Below are 17,626 nucleotides of genomic sequence, written 5' to 3'. Positions count from 1 at the left end.
AGGTGAGTGGAGTTGGGGTAGGGGAAGAAGGGGTTGGAGAGATGGCTTTCAATTTACAAATTAATCTCTTTATGATAATGACTCTAGTTGTAGCTTACATTTAATCTTTTCTCTTACAGATGATATTAACCGTGTTCTTGAGCAACAATGAACAGATTTTAACAGAAGTTCCTATAACACCAGAAACAACATGTCGAGATGTTGTAGAATTTTGCAAAGAACCTGGAGAAGGCAGTTGCCATTTAGCTGAAGTGTGGAGGGGAAATGGTATGTATTAGGCTCTATATACTAATTGTATGAAATTTAATGTTTATTAAGTGGAGAATATTGTTTCTGGTTCTTAGTTATCTGTGGTAATAAGGAATTGAATAATTAAAATAAAAACTATATTGCATGAGGATAGGATTTTAGAAATGCTTTTTGTAAAAAAAAAAAAGGATGTGATTTGACCTTTCTATAGCCATCTGAAATAAGCAGGGAAAGTAGATCCAGCTTTTGTGTGAACTCTTTCTTAATATCACTACTAACTAAATGAGAGCTTTCTGTCCACTGAGACCTGGCAGTGTTTTGTTTGTTACATGTCTAGTTGTTCTTCTCTGTCTCTTTTCCCTTTGATAACTGCATGAAGAGAGAACCGTTATTGTGTTCCCCAGTGTACAAAACCTTTTAAACAGTAGTGATGCGGGCTCGGTGAGCTGAGTTGTCAAAAGAAAGCTTTCTTGGACTCTCAAGGTCTGGCAGTAGTGCTCTTTTATTCAGAGAATAGCATGGAGTAGCATGGGGACAGGACCCATGGGCAGTGAAGAGCTGCAATGTGTTGAGGGTTAGGGCTAAATTTATAAGGCATAGGTATGTGAGTTATTTCTTTACAAGACAAAGGAAAGATCATGTAAAAAAGTCGTTAAAATGGTATCAGTGCAGGTGGGGTCTGGTTATTGGGTGGTCCTATAGCTTTGGATAGGAGTCAGGTCGGATCAGGTCAGGACGTCCTATGCTTCCCGGAGGATCATATAGATTGGTATGTAGGGCCAGAAGCCTTGGGCTTCTCTCCCTGGGGCAGCCCTGATCCTCATCAAGTAGGCCCTTCACAAATACTTGCTTATTAAATTGAGAAGAGTAAATACTGGCTCTTACATTTAAGGACTTTGTCAGCTACCTGGGCAGAGAAGATTAGGGTAGATAATGTCATTACTGAATACAGAAACTTCTGCAAAATAATTGGGTCTCTATAGGAGGGACTGAATTTAGATAGGATAAGACATACTAGTAAGGGAAGCAGTAGGATGGGAGGACAGGAGAGGAAAATGAACGTGGTTTGCTCCTAAGACAGTACTGAGAGAAGGTGGGCAGCAGGGTAGAGACTAGACGAGCTCGTGCAACGCCTTCAGCACCAGCAGAGGAGGCTAGCCTTTATTCAGCATGCAGAAAGGTAACTGTGTGGTATGGATGAGTCTGTGTTGGAATAAGAGAGTGATCGACTGGAACAAGTTGAGTTTGAGGTGATAATGAGATGGGCATTCAAATGAAAGTGTTTAAAGGGCGCTTAGGGATAATCAGTGAAGTCTTACACTGTTGTGTTTTTTTTTTTTTTACATTTTTTTAAATTGGGATATAATTGACATAAAACTGTATTAGTTTCAGGTGTTGACGAAAATAATCCATAACCAATCTATAAATGAAAATTTGGGTGAGTTTATTCTGAGCTTAAATCTTAGGATTATAACCCGGGAGAGTCTTTCCACAAAGGAACAGAGCACTCCAAAGAAGTGGGGGTATAAGGGTGGTTATATACCCTCAAAGAGTATGTTTCACATATAATTGAAATGTCCCTTTTACAGTAGTCACGAGGCTGCTTTGTCAGCACAGCGATTGATGGAAACGGCAGATAGGTCTGCTGTCTCAGTGAACACCGTGGGGTGGCAGGTGTGTTGCCTCGGGCTGGGGGGGGGGGGGTCACAGATGAGCGCTGCAATCGGTTCCCAGCCTAAAGAAAGATGCTTAATCTTTAAGGAGATGCCAACATTGGGAGGGGGAGAGAAGTTGCACCTTTATCTCAAGGGCCTTTTGCTCTTGCCAGAGGGAATATCTAAAGCAGATATACAATGCATGCTCAACGGCCTCGGTCAGGCCCTTTTGGAAAGACAAGGTCAGGCCTAATTAGGTTTATACCAAATGGCTTCCTCATATATTCCAATATATCCTATTACTTGCCATTTTTATTTGTCACAGGTGTACAACATGATTCAATGTTTGTATATGTTGTGAAGTGATCACCATAATAAGTCTGGTTAACATCCATCACCACACAGTTACAGAATTGTTTTTTCTTGTGTTGAGAACTTTTCAGATCTACTCTCTTAGCAGTTGTCAAATATGCAATAAAAAATAGGGAAGGCTTGACGAATTTGTTCATCATCCTTGCACAGGGGCCATGCTAGTCTTTTCTGTACAGTTCCAGTTTTAGTATATGTGCTGCCCAAGTGAGCACTCTTATGCTTTTTTTTAACAGCTTTATTGAGATATAATTCACACACCATACAATTACCCATTTAAAGTGTGCAATTCAGTAGCTTTAGTACACTCAGAGAGTTTTGCAACCATCACCTAAATCAAAGAACATTTTCATCACCTCAAAAAAAGAAACTCCATACCCGTTAGCAGTCACTCCGTATTCCCCTGTATCCCCCTCCATGCTTGGGTAACCACTGATCTCCTTTCTGTCTCTATAAATTCACCTGTCCTGGACATGTCATGTAAATGGAATCATACGATATGAAGCCCTTTTTGACTGGCTTTCATTGAGCATGTTTTCAAGGTTTATCTGTGTTGAAGCATGTGTCAGTACATCATTCTTTTTTGTTATCAAATAATATTCCATTGTATGGGTGTACCACAATTATTTATCCATTTATCAGTTGATGAACATTTGGGTTGTTCCCACTCTTTGGCTATTATGAGTAACGCTGCTGTGAATATTCATGTACGAGTGTTTGTGTGGACATGTTTTCACTTAGGTATATACCTAGGAGTAGAATTACTGGATCGTAAGGTAATTCTATTTAATAACTCTTTGAGGAACTGCCAGGCTCCTTTTCCAAAGCCACCATTTTACATACTCAGTATATGTGAGTTCCAGTTTCTCCACATCTGGCCAATGCTTGTTGTCTTCTATTTGTAGCTATCCTAGTAGATGTGAAGTGATAGCTCATTGTGGTTTTGATTTGCATTTCCCTAATGACTAATGATGTTGAGCACATTTTCATGTGCTCATTGGCCATTTGTATGTCTTTGGAGAAATGTCTGTTCAGAACCTTTGCTCATTTTTTAATTGGATTGTCTTTTTATTATTGAGTTGTAAGAGTTTTTTTTATGGAGGTATAATCGACGTATGACATTATATTAGTTTCAAGTGTACAACATAATGATCCGATATTTGTATATGTTGTGAAATGATCACCATAATAAGTCTAGTTAACATTCGTCACCATACGTAGTTACAAAAATTTTTTTCTTGTGATGAAAACTTTTAAGATCTACTCTCAGATCCCACAACTAGAAGGATGTGCAACTAGGATATACAACTGTGTACGGGGGTGGGAGGGGGGTTAGGGAGATAAAAGCAGGAAAAAAAAAAAAGAGATTGGCAACCGTTGTTAGCCCAGGTGCCAATCTTTGGGGAAAAAAAAAAGAATTAAATTAAAAAAAAAAGATCTACTCTGAGCAATTTTCAAATATGCGATACAGTATCATTGACTATAGTCACCATGCTGTACATTACATCCCCAGTAAGAGTTCTTTATGTATTTTAGATACAAGTCCCTCCCTTAGCAGGTATATGATTTGCAAACATTTTCTTCCAAAGTCTTATTCTTTTAATGTTATCCTTAGAATTCAGAGTAAAGACTTTAAGGACACATTGAGAGAAACTTGATTTTGATAAATGTGGAACTGTTACTAAACCAAAAGAGGGTAGGTCCTCAGTTTTCAGTCTGATAACAGCTACAGGAAGAGGGGTGGTGGTTAATTAAGTGTAGTTTTTTGGGGGACTAATGTTAGAGCCTAGTCATTCCATCATTGTTTCTTCTTCTCTAGCTTCTTAGCACTCTTACTCTTTGTTACTTGTTATCACTTGTAATTCCTTATCTACCTCTCCTCCTCTTTGATTTAGCCTGGGAGAGAATACAATTTTTTGCGTTAAATATTGTAGCCCCAGGTGCTCCTTGGCCACTTGAGAATGCTAATCTCTCTTATGTGAGTCATTCAGTTGGTGCTATCCTTTCTCCATGCCCACCTGAAATCGTAACCTGTGGTTTTACCTCATTAGGAATGAGAACTACACCTCAGAGCACAGGGTCACAGCATACTGTATTTGCCATGGCTTTTGTGCATGCTATTCCCATTGTCTAGAACAATCCTTAGCACGTACCCTCCTTTGCTTGGCTAATTTCTATTCACTCTTTGCTTCTCATCCCTTCCTTGAATCTCACAGGGTGTTAAATGTCCCTCCCCTGTGCTCTAATACTGTCAATAGTATTTATCAAACCTAATATAGTAGCTTTCATGTCTCTAACTCGACTAAAATTCCTGACAGCAGGGACTGGTCTGTTCACCATTGTATCACCAGTGCCCAGCCTAGCACTCCTAATAGGCCCTTGGAAATGCTTAGATCATTGAGTGAAACAGAGTAGCGGAGCTGAATGTTGAAGAGCTGTTTCCCAGTGGATGAGATTCAAAGGAAGGGGAAAAGAACTGTAACAGCCTTTCTCAGCCTTTCTACCCTAAAGGAACCCATAAAGTAATCATCAGCTTTCAGAGAACTCCTGTGTGAAAATTATTGCATCTATAGCTCATGGTATATTAGTATGATCAGTATATGTCATAAACATAATACTCTAACATAATTGTCCATGCTTTTGAGAAGAGAATATTTCTCTGTGAATCTGTGTATTAGTTTGCTAAGGCTGCCATAACAAAGTACCACAAATGGGGTGGCTTAAACAACAGAAATTTATTTTCTCAAAATTCTGGAGGCCAGAGGTCTGAGATTGAGGTGTCAGCCGGCCTCGCTTCTCCTGAGGCCTCTCTCCTTGGTCTGTAGACAGCTGTCTTCTCTCTGTGTCCTCACATGGTCTTTCCTCTGTGAGTGTTTGTGTCCTAATTTTTTCTTATAAGGACACTAGTCATATTGGACTAGGGCCCACCCTAATGACCTCGTTTTAACTTATTACCTCTTAAAAAATCCTGTCTCCAAATAAGGTCACATTCTGAGGTGCTAGGGGTTAGGACTTCAACATTGGCATTTGTTGGGGGTGGCGAGGCAGGGCAGCACACAACTTAGCCCATAACGTTCTGTTAATTGGGCCAGTTTGTTACCCTGCTCTGCATGTGGCCTTCCCCACACAGTGGCAACGCTAATGCAAGTCAGGAGTGCAGGTCGAACCTTCAGTTTTTCCTTTTGTGAAATTTGCTACTTGATTTTCTTGTTGCCTCACCCAAAGAACGCCTTGAAGTCGCATCGTAGATTTCCATTATGTCAAGATGCTAATGAGTGATAGTATATATTACATGATATGTATAGGGTAGTTTTGTTTCCACATTAAAATAAAAGTGACGTTTTAGTTAACCTTATTTAAAAAAAGATAGTGAAGCTTTGCTTGCTTTTCTTGAAATTAATCTTTTCTTTAAAAAAGGAAACAATAAATTTCTGTTAAATAACTGATTTAAGACAAAATTGGATTTAATTTTTATCAAGTTACACTCAGATTTGGTAGATTTAAATAAAGGTAAATGGATTTTAATGAATGTAAAAAACATGAAAATTTTTTTATAATGTTGATTAGTAAAGTGACTAAAACTAAAGTTACTAACACCATAAGCCAAAGCAATCTGAATAAAAATATGGCCTCAGACAATTTTATGTCAAACTGAGGGACACAGTTAGGCTTTAATATCCGCCTCACCGTTAAAAAATTACAATACACATGTTTTTAAAAATCTTTTTTGTAGGCCTATATACATAAAAAATGTCACTTCTGTTAAAAACAAAATTTCACCCAGTAAATTGGAAGACCTAATTGGCTTTATTAAGCGATTCCTGAATTGGGCAGCATCCAAACTAGCAGGCAGAGAGATAGTCCGGGGGGGTTATACAAAATGGATGGTTTTTATAGGCAGGAGAGTGGGACAAGGAAGTTATTAGCCAAAGAAAAGAAAGGAGTATTTGGGGCCAGCACATCTTCTCTCTGGGGGGAAGGGAAGGCAAGAGTTTGATCGTGCAGGTTGCCTCGTCTTCCTCTGGGGGATGGAGAGGGCCCACAGACCGGAAATGCTGGTCAGTGATTAGGACTGTGTTTCTGGGGAGGTCAAAGCTGCAGTTAGGTCAGGTATTAAGTCTGGGTTTGGTGTCATGGGCTTTAGCACAAGTGATGCCATTTTGGGCCTGTGGTTTTTGTCTTTAACACTTTCTAAACTAAAAATATCAAATGATATTTACTTCTTTAATGTTCAATTTGTGCTTCTCTTTTGCTGTACACATACTCAGTTCTGAGTTGAACTTGAGCTAAGCACACACACATTGCATTTTCAACTGAGATGAGACAGTTTCTGTCCTTGCCCTTGATGTTTGCTGAATGAGACAGAGCTTGCCTACACGTGTTAGAAGATGAAATGGCAGCAGCACAATGTATGTTGCATTTCTATGAATGGCAGGATTTTCTTCTTTATAGAAATCTAGAACTTATCTACAGCAAAGCAGTAATTCACTTCTTGAATGTATGATTAGACTGTAGCTTGCAAAGTTCTTTGTCTTGTCTTAAAGTCGAGTTCCAGACTGAACAGAAAACTTAGAGGAGGGTCGCTCACCCAGCCACACACTTGTGTTGAAAGGAGGAAAAACACTGGTTGGCTTCCTCCTGCTGCCCTCTCCTCCAGGTCGTTTTCTATCAGTCTTCTGACTTGCTGGTGGCCTTCCTCACTTGCAAGCAGAAGGAGCAGTGGGAACATTTCAGACTTTCCGTTTTTCCCCTTTAATTTGAGATAAAATTCACATAACATAAAAATTACCATTTTAAAGTGTACCATCCAGTGGTTTTTAGGACATTCACAGTGTTATGCAACCATCGCCAAACTCTCTACCTCCCCATTCCTCCCTGACCCCCTGCCCCTGGCAGCCACTCTGTTGCTGTCGTGCTCTATGTAGTTGACTCTTCTGGGTACCTCATAGAAATGGGCTCATGAAATATGTTTGCCTTTTTGTCTAGCTTCTTTTACTTAGCCTAATATTTTCAAGGTTCATCCATGTTGTGGTGCGTATTAGTACTTAATTCCTTTTTTTGGCTTAATAATGTCCATTGTATGATGTGCCACGTTTTATTCATTCATCAGTTGATGGACATTTGAGTTGTTTCCACTTTTTGGCTACTATGAGTAATGCTGCTGTGAACGTTCATGTACAAATATTTGTGTGGACAGAGGTTTTCAATTCTTTTGAGTGTAGGCCTAGGTCTAGAATTCCTCTTACCTCACACCTTGTCTTCCAAAATTGCTGCATTGGGCTACCAAGAATGTTTGTAAAGCACAAATGCTAATAAAATAAACAGAAAGGCATAATTAATAACTAAGCAAGAATTACCAAAGAGTGCCAAAACTTCACAGTACAATTCACTTTTTACCTACACAATTCACATTTGTTAAATTAGCAACGCAAAAAGCCAGGGGGACAGCTCCTGAAGTGGAAAGCTTCTCTTTAGAAATAAAAATTCCCTTCAGTTTCCTTTCACAGGACGAGGTGGAATAGGGCCTGTAAGTTAGTTGCCAACAAATAGGTAAATCCTGAGGGAGATGTTTCTGAAGAAAGAGGCTAATGTCATCAGCTGTGGTTCTCCCCTCCATGCAGTACAGCACTCACCAGTTACCAGCTGCTTGATCCTCAGGTCCCCTCCTCCCTGATGCTCAGACACCACCTCAACTAAGTAATCAAGGCCAGTGTCACCAGTAATACGACAAGGTGATGATGGCATGAATTCCCTGGTATGAGAGATGAGAACGGCAGCCCCCCCTCCCGCACCACGCTGTGGGGTTCCCCCCAAAATCCATAACCTCATTCTAACCATGGGAAAAACATCACACAAGCCCAAATCAGGACATTCTATAAAATACCTGACCAGAACTCCTCAAAACTGTCAAGGTCATAAAAAAACAGGGAAGGATTGAGCTATTACAGACCAGTGGAGACCCTGGGATTATGACAAGTAAACGCAATGTAGTTTTCCGGATCAGTTCCCGGGACAGAGAGAGCATGTTAGTGGAAAAACTGGTGAAATCCAAATAAAGCCTGGAGTTTAATCAACAGTGAGGCAGCAGTGTAAATTTCTTAGTTTTGACAAATATGCCATAGTTACGTAAGATGTCAGCATGAGGGGAAGCTGGGTGAAGGATATACAGGAACTCACTATAGTGTCTTGGTGACTTTTCTATAAGTCTAAAATCATTCCAAAATAAAACAATTATTTTTTTAAAAGTATTTGCACATGTAAGCAAAAAATCTAAAGGTGCAGAGGAATAGATTATGATATGCAAGACCTCTATGGTGAGACTTAAAAAAAAATCATTGAAGAACACAAGGTACCCGGAAGAAATGGAGAGACATAACCACGCTCATGGACTAGAAGACTCAGTTCACAAAGATGTCAGATCTCCCCAAATTTATTTATAAATAAATTCTTATGAGTCCAAGCAATACCTTTAGAAAATGAACTTGACAGGCTGCCCTTAAAATATATGAGAACAAAGGGCTGAGAAATGCCAAGACAATTTTGAAGATAAGCCATGTGAGGGGACCTGACCTCCCAGGTAGCAGTCCTCTGTAAGACGATGGTAATTAAGACTGTGGTGTTGGCACAGAGGTAGATTGATAGCCGATAGGATAGAAGAAACAGCTCAGAAAAATCCCTTGCGCATGAGAAGTCCTGATACATGTCGGGTGGTAATTACGTGTGTAGGGGAAAGGACAGACTATTGAATAGATGGTGCTGGATGATTGATTATTCAGGTAGGATAAAGATGGGGCTGGCCCCGTGGCACAGCGGTTCAGTGCGCACGTTCAACTTTGGCGGCCCTGGGTTCGCTTGTTCGGATCCCGGGTGTAGACATGGCACCGCTTGGCAGGCCATGCTGTGGTAGGCGTCCCACATATAAAGTAGAGGAAGATGGGCACGGATGTTAGCTCAGGGCCAGTCTTCCTCAGCAAAAAGAGGAGGATTGGCAGCAGTTAGGTCAGTGCTAATCTTCCTCAAAAGCAAAACAAAACATGTAGGATAAAATCAGATCAATTCCATAGACACAATGACAGTAATACTTTAAAATTTGAGGAAAAAATATAAGAGAATATCCTTTTGAGCTTGGAGCAGAGAAGGATTTATTGTACAAAAAACTCAAAATTGGGAAAGATTGGTAACTGCTTACATTAAAATTTTTTTAATTTCTGTATAACAAACGATACCAACAAAATTAAAAGACAAGCCTATTTTCAGTCTATGTAACCAACCCCAGATTAGTATCCAAAATATAAACACCTCCTTCAAATACCTAAGAAACAGGCAAACAACCCAGGTTTTCTTTTTTCCCCAAGGGGCATAATGCATGAGACAATTCAAAGGAAAATGGAATGTATTATAAACATACGAAAGTGGTAACTTTTAAATTTAACATCTGTCTTAGTGCTCTTTTCAAGTAACTGGTAAAGAGATATTCTGTTAGCTTTTTAAAAAAATATTTGAAGTACATTAATATGTTTAATTTTATAGAATGTAATTTTTATTAGTAGTAATTTTTGGTCTCTGCAAGTGCTGGCAGACATTCACAATGTTACCTGAATTGCCTGGGGGAAGTGCCCTGCCCATCCTCTGTGTGTGTGACTGCCATGTGTAACATTTTGATGAATGATAAGACTCAGCCAGTTTGTTAATGTGTCTCTATGAAGAGTGAGAGGCACACTGGTTAATGATAAATAAATATTGCAAAGGGCATTTTTTCTTCTTTTTCTTTTTTAAAGATTGGCACCTGGGCTAACAACTGTTGCCAATCTTCTTTTTTTTTTTCTCCCTACATCCCCCCAGTACATAGTTGTATATTTTAGTTTTGGCATGTGGGACGCCACCTCAACATGGCCTAATGAGCGGTGCCATGTCCATGCCCAGGATCCGAACCCTGGGCTGCCGAAGCGGAGCGCGCGAACTTAACCACTTGGCCACAGGGCCGGCCCCCTGTAAAGGGCATTTTTTCAATGTTCCCTATTTAATGTTGTAAATCCCAGGTGTGGACATGGCACTGCTTGGCAAGCCATGCTGTGGTAGGCGTCCCACATATAAAGTAGAGGAAGATGGGCATGGATGTTGTAAAATTGCTTTTATTTATACTTCTTGTATTTATATATTACCTAGATTATTTCAGATTCATATTCCTGCTTTTATTTCATCAAAGTTAAAATTCAGTACTTGTAATAGCCTTGAATTCTACTATATATGTGAACATTTATTTAAATTTATTTTTATTTTTTTTTTTAGTTTTTGTAAAAGTCATTTTGTTTGTGTCTGGGATAAGTAAGATGTGTGTTGTTTTTTTTTTCCTAGAGCGTCCTATACCCTTTGATCATATGATGTATGAACATCTTCAGAAGTGGGGGCCACGAAGGGAAGAAGTGAAATTTTTCCTTCGACATGAGGATTCCCCAACTGAGAGCAGTGAACAAGGTAGATAAGTGCTCTTTTTTCCTCATTTGTTAATTTTTGCCGTAAAAACTAACTTAAGAAACATAGGAATAATATTAAAATAATTATTAACTTGGTTTTTTTCCTTAACTCACAGTGGTGAGAAGGAGAGCTGGTCTCACGTTTCTTTGACCTCTGTTATTTCAATATACAGTTGTTTCACACTTTTTAGGCACCCAGCACTTGCTTCCTTCTCAGGACCCTACGTCAGTCAGGTAATGTGCTCAAACATGTAGAGAGACCTGCTGTTTTAAGGAATTGTTTTTGATAAATACCAGATGGATCAAATATCTAGATTTTAAGAATAAATAAAACCATGAAAGGATTAGAAAAATTCTGGGAAATATGAATTTTTTTAATTTTTAGGATGAATGAGACCTTTCTCAGTGTAACACTAAGCCATAAAAGAAAAGACTGATAGGGGCCAGCCTGGTGGCACAGTGGATAAGTTCCCATGTTCCGCTTTGGTGGCCTGGCGTTCGCCGGTTCGGATCCCAGGTGTGGACATGGCACTGCTTGGCAAGCCATGCTGTGGTAGGCGTCCCACATATAAAGTAGAGGAAGATGGGCATGGATGTTAGCTCAGGGCCAGTCTTCCTCAGCAAAAAGAGGATTGCCAGCAGTTAGGTCAGGGCTAATCTTCCTCAAAAAAAAAAAAAGACAAGACTGATAAACTGAGTTATTGAAAAAACAAGAAACAAAAAACACTGCGTGGCACTAACCACCCTAAGCAAGGTCAGAAGACAAATTATAAACTGCATTTATAGCTCATATTGCAAAGGGCTAATTTATTATAAGAGTTCCTAAAAATTGATAAGGGAAAAATAATAAAAAATGGGCAAAATATACAAATGCAGAGTTCGCAGAAAAAGAAATATACGTGACCCTAGGATATATGAAAAGGCATTCAGCCTTACTTCTGATAAAAGAAATGCAGAGAAAACACTGAAATACTTTATTTCACCTCTCACATTGGCAAAAATTAGAACATTTAATAACACAGTGTTGGCAAGGGTGTTGAGAAACAGGCATTCTTCCACACCACTGTGGGAGTGTCAGCTGGCAGCTTCTATAGAGGGCAATTTGGCAATATCTATTAAGCTTACAAAAGCACAAAACCTTTCACCCAGCAGTCTCACTTCTGAGAACTTATTCTAAAGCTGTGCCTGCGCACATACAAAATGACTTACACGTAGTGTTACTCATAGAGCTTTGATGGTAGGAGTAGTCTAAATGCCTACCAGGGACATGGGGTAAGGAAATCATGGCACATCCGTACAGTGGACTGCTCTGCAGCCAAAGATAACAAAGCTCTGTGCCCTGACCTGCACCATCTCCTGAACATGGTAAGTGAATAAGCACAGTGCAAAGCAGTATGCACACTGCTACCTTCTGTGTGACAGAGACGAAAGACTATGTCTCTATTGGCTTGTGCATGTACAAACTGTCTTTGGAAGGATACCTAAGAAACTAGCCTGGGGGGAAGGCTGTGGGACAGGAGAGGGAGGGAAAATTGTTAATTATGTATCTGTTTGTTCCTTTTGAATTTTGAACCATGGGAATATTTTGAGTTTGAATTTTGAATTAAAATTTAAACAAAATAAGAGAATCTTTTTTTCTGAAAACATATAAACTGTACAATTAAGAGACTCCTGTTATTTAACAGTGATTGTGGATTACATCTGGTATTTAAAAGAATAAACAATGAAAGGACATCCTTTTGTAAAAAGAAGATTTTTTTATTGCAAGTTATCCCTCTTTATTTGAATTTTATATTAAAGGACATTTTCTCCCTAGGATGAGCTACTGTCTACTTTAAAATCATCTCTCCATAGCCGTTAATACTGTTATGATGCTATTTTTTACAATGGCCCATTACTTCTGGGTTTTATTCCACTGGCTACTGGTCATCTGGAGCCGAGAGACCAAAGCTCCGGGTCCAGCTCTTTATCCACTTTACCTTAGACGACAGCCCTGCCTCCTGGACAGAATCCTCCTGAGAAGGAGGATTAGACCAGCTGACAGATGAAGTGCTGTTCTAGTGCTAAGAATTTATTTTAACTCTCCCTGAGCTCTCCAAATATTTACCCTTTCCTAGGTATACTTAAAAAGTTTTATATTTTACTTTTATTGATATGTGTACATGACCCTTAATGTTGCAAGGCTGTGGGGTGGGGGAATCTTATATTATTCTCACTTTATAAATTGAGAAGTATTAGGGATACCTAAGAGAACTGTCCAGAGTCATAAGAAAGGTGACAATGCTGACCTTCCAGTTGACCTTTACTGTCACACCACGGTGCTGCTCAGTCTAATGGTCATGCTGACACTGCAAGTGAACACGAGACGAGTGGGAAGAGTGGGGTGTTTTGCTGTGTGGTGTTAAGGAGACAGTCGTCAGTGCGGAGGAGATGGGGCTTGAGGTGGACCTGGGAGAAGGTGTAGGGTTAGAGGGGCAGAGTGCAGAGCTGCTGCCTTCTAGGCAGGGGCTCAGGATGAAGGAAGCTCCAAGGAGGGGTGTGGTGACAGGGAATACACCTTCTCAACCCGGGCTGGTACAAGGATTGGTCAGGATTGGAAGAACCAAATTTATCACACAACTTTGATCACTTTTCAGAACTCTCAGCGAAGTCCTCAGTTTGGCTTTGATGGCATTTGTAATAGGACCCTACCCATCTCTTCAACCTCATTGTTCCTTCTTTGTCTCTCCCAGCCACACTCTTTCTTGCATGTTCATTCTGTGTCCTGAGAATCCCGTCTTCCCCAACTCTAATGCTCGACCTCTGCCCTTTTTCCTCTGCCTGTGTTCAGCCTGTGCTCCCTCTCTCAGAGCTCAAGAATGAGGTGGCGGATAGAACGACTCACATGGGCATGGTGTTCTTGTTCTGTTTTCATTCACAGAACTTGTCCTCCAGCTTGTATTCTAAGCTGCTGGAGTCGAGGGCCCAAAACTCATGTTTCCTCTGTGCTTCCCACAGAGCTGAGACAAGGCAGTTGTCACCAATTGATATTATTGAAAGGGGATTACATTTGAGTATTTATCATGTGGAGAACTACAGAATAGAACAAGAAGAAGTAGGGACTGGCCTGGTGGCATAGCGGTTACGTTCATGTGCTCAGCGTCAGTGGTCCAGGGTTTGCTGGCTCGGATCCCAGGTGGGGACGTAGGTGCACTGCTTGTCAAGCCACGCTGTGGCAGGCGTCCTGGGGCCAGTCTTCTTCAGCAAAAAGAGGAGAATTGGTGGTAGATGTTAGCTTAGGGCTAATCTTCCTCAAAAAAAAAAAAAAGAAGTAAAAGACATCCCTTACCTTAAAAGAGTGAGATTTCTCTTTTTGGAAGCTATAGAGGAGAGCGTAGAGCACATTTACTTCAATCACCTTTTACACTTGGGGAAACGAAGCTTAGAGCACAGGTAACTCGAGGAAGGTCATGCAGAGCATGAACTGGAACCCGGGAGCTGGCATGATGGAGTCTGGAGCAAGGCCGCCTATGTTCAGCCCCGGCCCTGCTGCTTACTTAGTGTGCACCTTGAGCAAGTGGCACCACATCTCCGTGCCTCGGTTTCCTCCTCTGAGCGGTGTATAGGGTTGTGGTGTGGGTTAACGACGTGTAGTGGTGAGGTGCTCAGAGGGGCTGGGTGCACAGTAAGTGCTCACTAAATGTTGGCTCTTATTAGTCATTATTTTCTGACTCCAAAATACAAGATTGTGAAGTTTCTTCTTTACCATCAGAGATTAGGTGGCACTTGGTATAATTTTCATGTTGTGTGTTCTCTAGTGTTCTAATTTCTTGATAGTTTGTTGTTTGGAAGAGGCAGCAATTATAGAGTATTGTTTACCTGAGTACTTTATTCTTTAAAAATACCAAGAGTAACTACGAATTTAACTTACCCTGTAAGTTGATAGATGCCATAGTCTAGGGGATGTGTGTGTGTGTGTGTGTGTAATTCCTGCTAATAGGAAACTACTCTAGATTTTATGAAATGGCTATTGTATAGTACATGACTATTCACTCACATGCCATGTCACTCACATTCGTTTAAACTCCTTTTTCGTTATCACTCCTGTAAGGACCCTTTTTTGGGCATTGTATTCTTGCTTGTCCCCCTCCTTTCCCCTCTCAGATATACTTGTGTCTGTTTGTGTACTATAAGTCTTTGCTTTATACATAAAAAGAATAAGATACTTTTATCCCTCAAGAACCAATCTTTGTCTCCTTGGGGGCCATATCACTCTCTTTGAGGATGCATAGTTTAAGGTGAAGCCATACTTCCATAATAGAATTTTTCTTCACATTTTTCAAAGTAATAGGAAGAAAATAGAAAATATTTTTCTGTTTTTTTTTATTTTTTAAACATTAGGTTTATGGCCCTTTGAAGTCATGTATTCTAGGTAATAAAGCAGGTTCTGGGATGTGACAGTTCTCAAAATAGCATCAAGTAAAAGCTGGAGGAGATAAGTGAAGTAGGAGCAGGCATTCAACACATAAGAGATGTTAATTTGTATGACTTCAGATTCACCTGTTTAAAAATTGCGCATCACATTTTATTTTGTTTAAAAAAATACTGCAGGACATATAGAGAATTGTTCCAGTTTAAATTTGAAGCCTTTTTTAAAAAACATTTTAATTTTTAAGGAACAAAGGAGAATTCATAAGACTGCCCAGGGGCTGGCCCCGTGGCCGAGTGGTTAAAGTTTGCGCGCTCCGCTGCAGGCGGCCCAGTGTTTCGTTGGTTCGAATCCTGGGCGTGGACATGGCACTGCTCATCAAACCACGCTGAGGCAGCGTCCCACATGCCACAACTAGAAGGACCCACAACGAAGAATATACAACTGTGTACTGGGGGGCTTTGGGGAGAAAAAGGAAAAAATAAAATCTTTAAAAAATGAGACGATGTCCCATCTCAGTTTTAACCCTATTAGTGAAGATCACTGTTGTACATCAGTTTTTTTAATTACTGCATATTAAGTTCTATTTTAGTCTCTTCTAAAATATAAAAAGGCTTTAAAAAATTTTAATATAAATTAATTGTGATAAAATACATATAAAATTTACCGTCTTGACCATTTTTAAGTATTAGAAACCTTTTTTTTTTTTTTTAAGATTTTATTTTTCCTTTTTCTCCCAAAGCCCCCTGGTACATAGTTGTGTATTTTTAGTTGTGGGTCCTTCTAGCTGTGGCATATGGGATGATGCCTCAGCATGGCTTGATGAGCAGTGCCATGTCCGCACCCAGGATCCGAACTGATGAAACGCTGGGCCGCCGAAGCGTAGCTCGTGAACTTAACCCCTCGGCCATGGGGCCGGCCCCTAGAAACCTTTTGATACAAGTCAGTTTCAAGGCTCTGAAACAGAATGTTTTAGAAGAAAAAATTTTGTTTAAACAATTTTATGTATAAATTGTAAAACATTTTTTCAACTGTACTAAGTCTTGAGATTTTCAGCTTGGTATTTTGAATTTGTGTCAATAAATATTTGCATGAGTGAAGAAATGGGAGAATATTGTTTTTCTAGTATGTCTTTTAGAAAGTTTGGTCCTCTCATCTCTTTAGGTGGCCGTCAGACCCAAGAGCAAAGAACTCAGAGAAATGTAATAAACATACCTGGAGAAAAACGCACTGAAAATGGGGTAAGTAATAGTGATTTCAATTGAAAATTTTAAATTGCTTTTTGTAGACGCTAATGAGTTTAGGTTATAATTTATTTTTAAAGAATTACTTTTTGGGTAGAAATTGTCATTTCTGTTGAGTATTTCAAAACTTTTTCTGAAGTTGTGAAGGGGCGAGTACTGAGTGGTTTTACCTGTCTGCACCCTGGGCCGTGTACAGGACAGTCTCAAGCAGAGCAGTGCCCTTCACAGGTTGCTGCCTGTGGCGTGTCCTGGAGCAGCAGCTGCGCACCTGTGTGCACGGGGCACTGGTCTGTCTCCTGGAAGCAGATAGTCTCATTCTCTAGACTAAGAGATGAGCAAGCTGACTTGCTTTGTATCTTCAGTGTTGTCCTGAACTTTGGGTCAGATTTTGAAAAATGAAATAGCTGGTGGATTGCAGTCTTCACGGCTGCCTCCAGGAGAGAGAACTTCCTTTATCGTAGATGTAGAGTTGGAGAACAGGCCTAGCACTGATTATAGGTGAGGAAGTGTGTCTAAATGAGGGGTTCTTTTTAAGAAATGTTGGTGCGTGTTAAAAGAATAAGCAGAAATGAATGAATCAGAATGAGAATGAGTAAATGAGAGAAGAATGAAGAATGACATTTTCAACAGGGTTTTTTCTGGAAATTTTAGTAATAACTTTTCCAAATAATTTTAAGGCTAGAGATTTGCTTTCTTTTCCTGGCTCTGCTACTAACTAGGTATGTAAGCTTGGGCAAGTTATTTCCTAGCACAGTGTTTGGCACAGCCAGATTCCAGTAAAGAACACAAGGTCTGGAGTGTGGAGAGCCCGTATTCAGACACTGGCTTCAGAACTTTCTGACTAGCTAAATTTGAGCAAGTTACTTTGCCTTCTACTTCCAGTTACTATTGTTCAATTGCTGTTTTCATTCTTTCGTTGGTTACCATGTGACTTTAAATGATACACTTAAATCTCTCTTTCTTTGTTCTGTTGACTTTAAACCCTGTCTCTGGACCTCCCTCTTTGTAAAATGGGGGTGTTAGTGCCCCTGCCTTTTCCATCTCTCTTCCCTCCTACCTTCCAGCATTTTCAGCTGTACTTCTCTGTTGTCAAGGTGGATGATATTTGTGTACTGTTATCTAATTAAGCCTTTTGTATTTGGTCTATAGATTGGTTATAAAGTTGAAAACCATTTAATAATGTTTATTATTTTAGATTTTGCAGATATTACCCACTACAGAGCCAAG

The 17,626-nt window shown here is 39.9% G+C and overlaps 1 protein-coding gene and 1 non-coding gene across 7 annotated transcripts in view; one reads left to right on the top strand and one right to left on the bottom strand.

The window, feature by feature from the left end:
• Window positions 1-17,626, top strand: part of PPP1R13B (protein phosphatase 1 regulatory subunit 13B) — an 89,884-nt gene that overhangs the window by 31,525 nt on the left and 40,733 nt on the right. For all 6 annotated transcript variants that reach the window (XM_044774384.2, XM_044774385.2, XM_070514403.1 and 3 more), the window contains exons 2-4: window positions 120-267; window positions 10,629-10,748; window positions 16,320-16,396. In XM_044774384.2, coding sequence (XP_044630319.1) covers window positions 120-267; window positions 10,629-10,748; window positions 16,320-16,396 — 345 coding nt within the window. The remainder of the gene's footprint in view (window positions 1-119; window positions 268-10,628; window positions 10,749-16,319; window positions 16,397-17,626) is intronic.
• Window positions 2,382-2,488, bottom strand: LOC123287519 (U6 spliceosomal RNA). Its single transcript, XR_006530842.2, has one exon. It is a non-coding gene; the product is annotated as a U6 spliceosomal RNA (small nuclear RNA).

The sequence above is a fragment of the Equus asinus genome, chromosome 7 (genome assembly GCF_041296235.1).
Source record: "Equus asinus isolate D_3611 breed Donkey chromosome 7, EquAss-T2T_v2, whole genome shotgun sequence".
NCBI classification, from domain to species: domain Eukaryota; kingdom Metazoa; phylum Chordata; class Mammalia; order Perissodactyla; family Equidae; genus Equus; species Equus asinus.
Note: the sequence above shows the minus strand (reverse complement) of the source record. Positions and strands in the feature narration are given on the sequence as shown.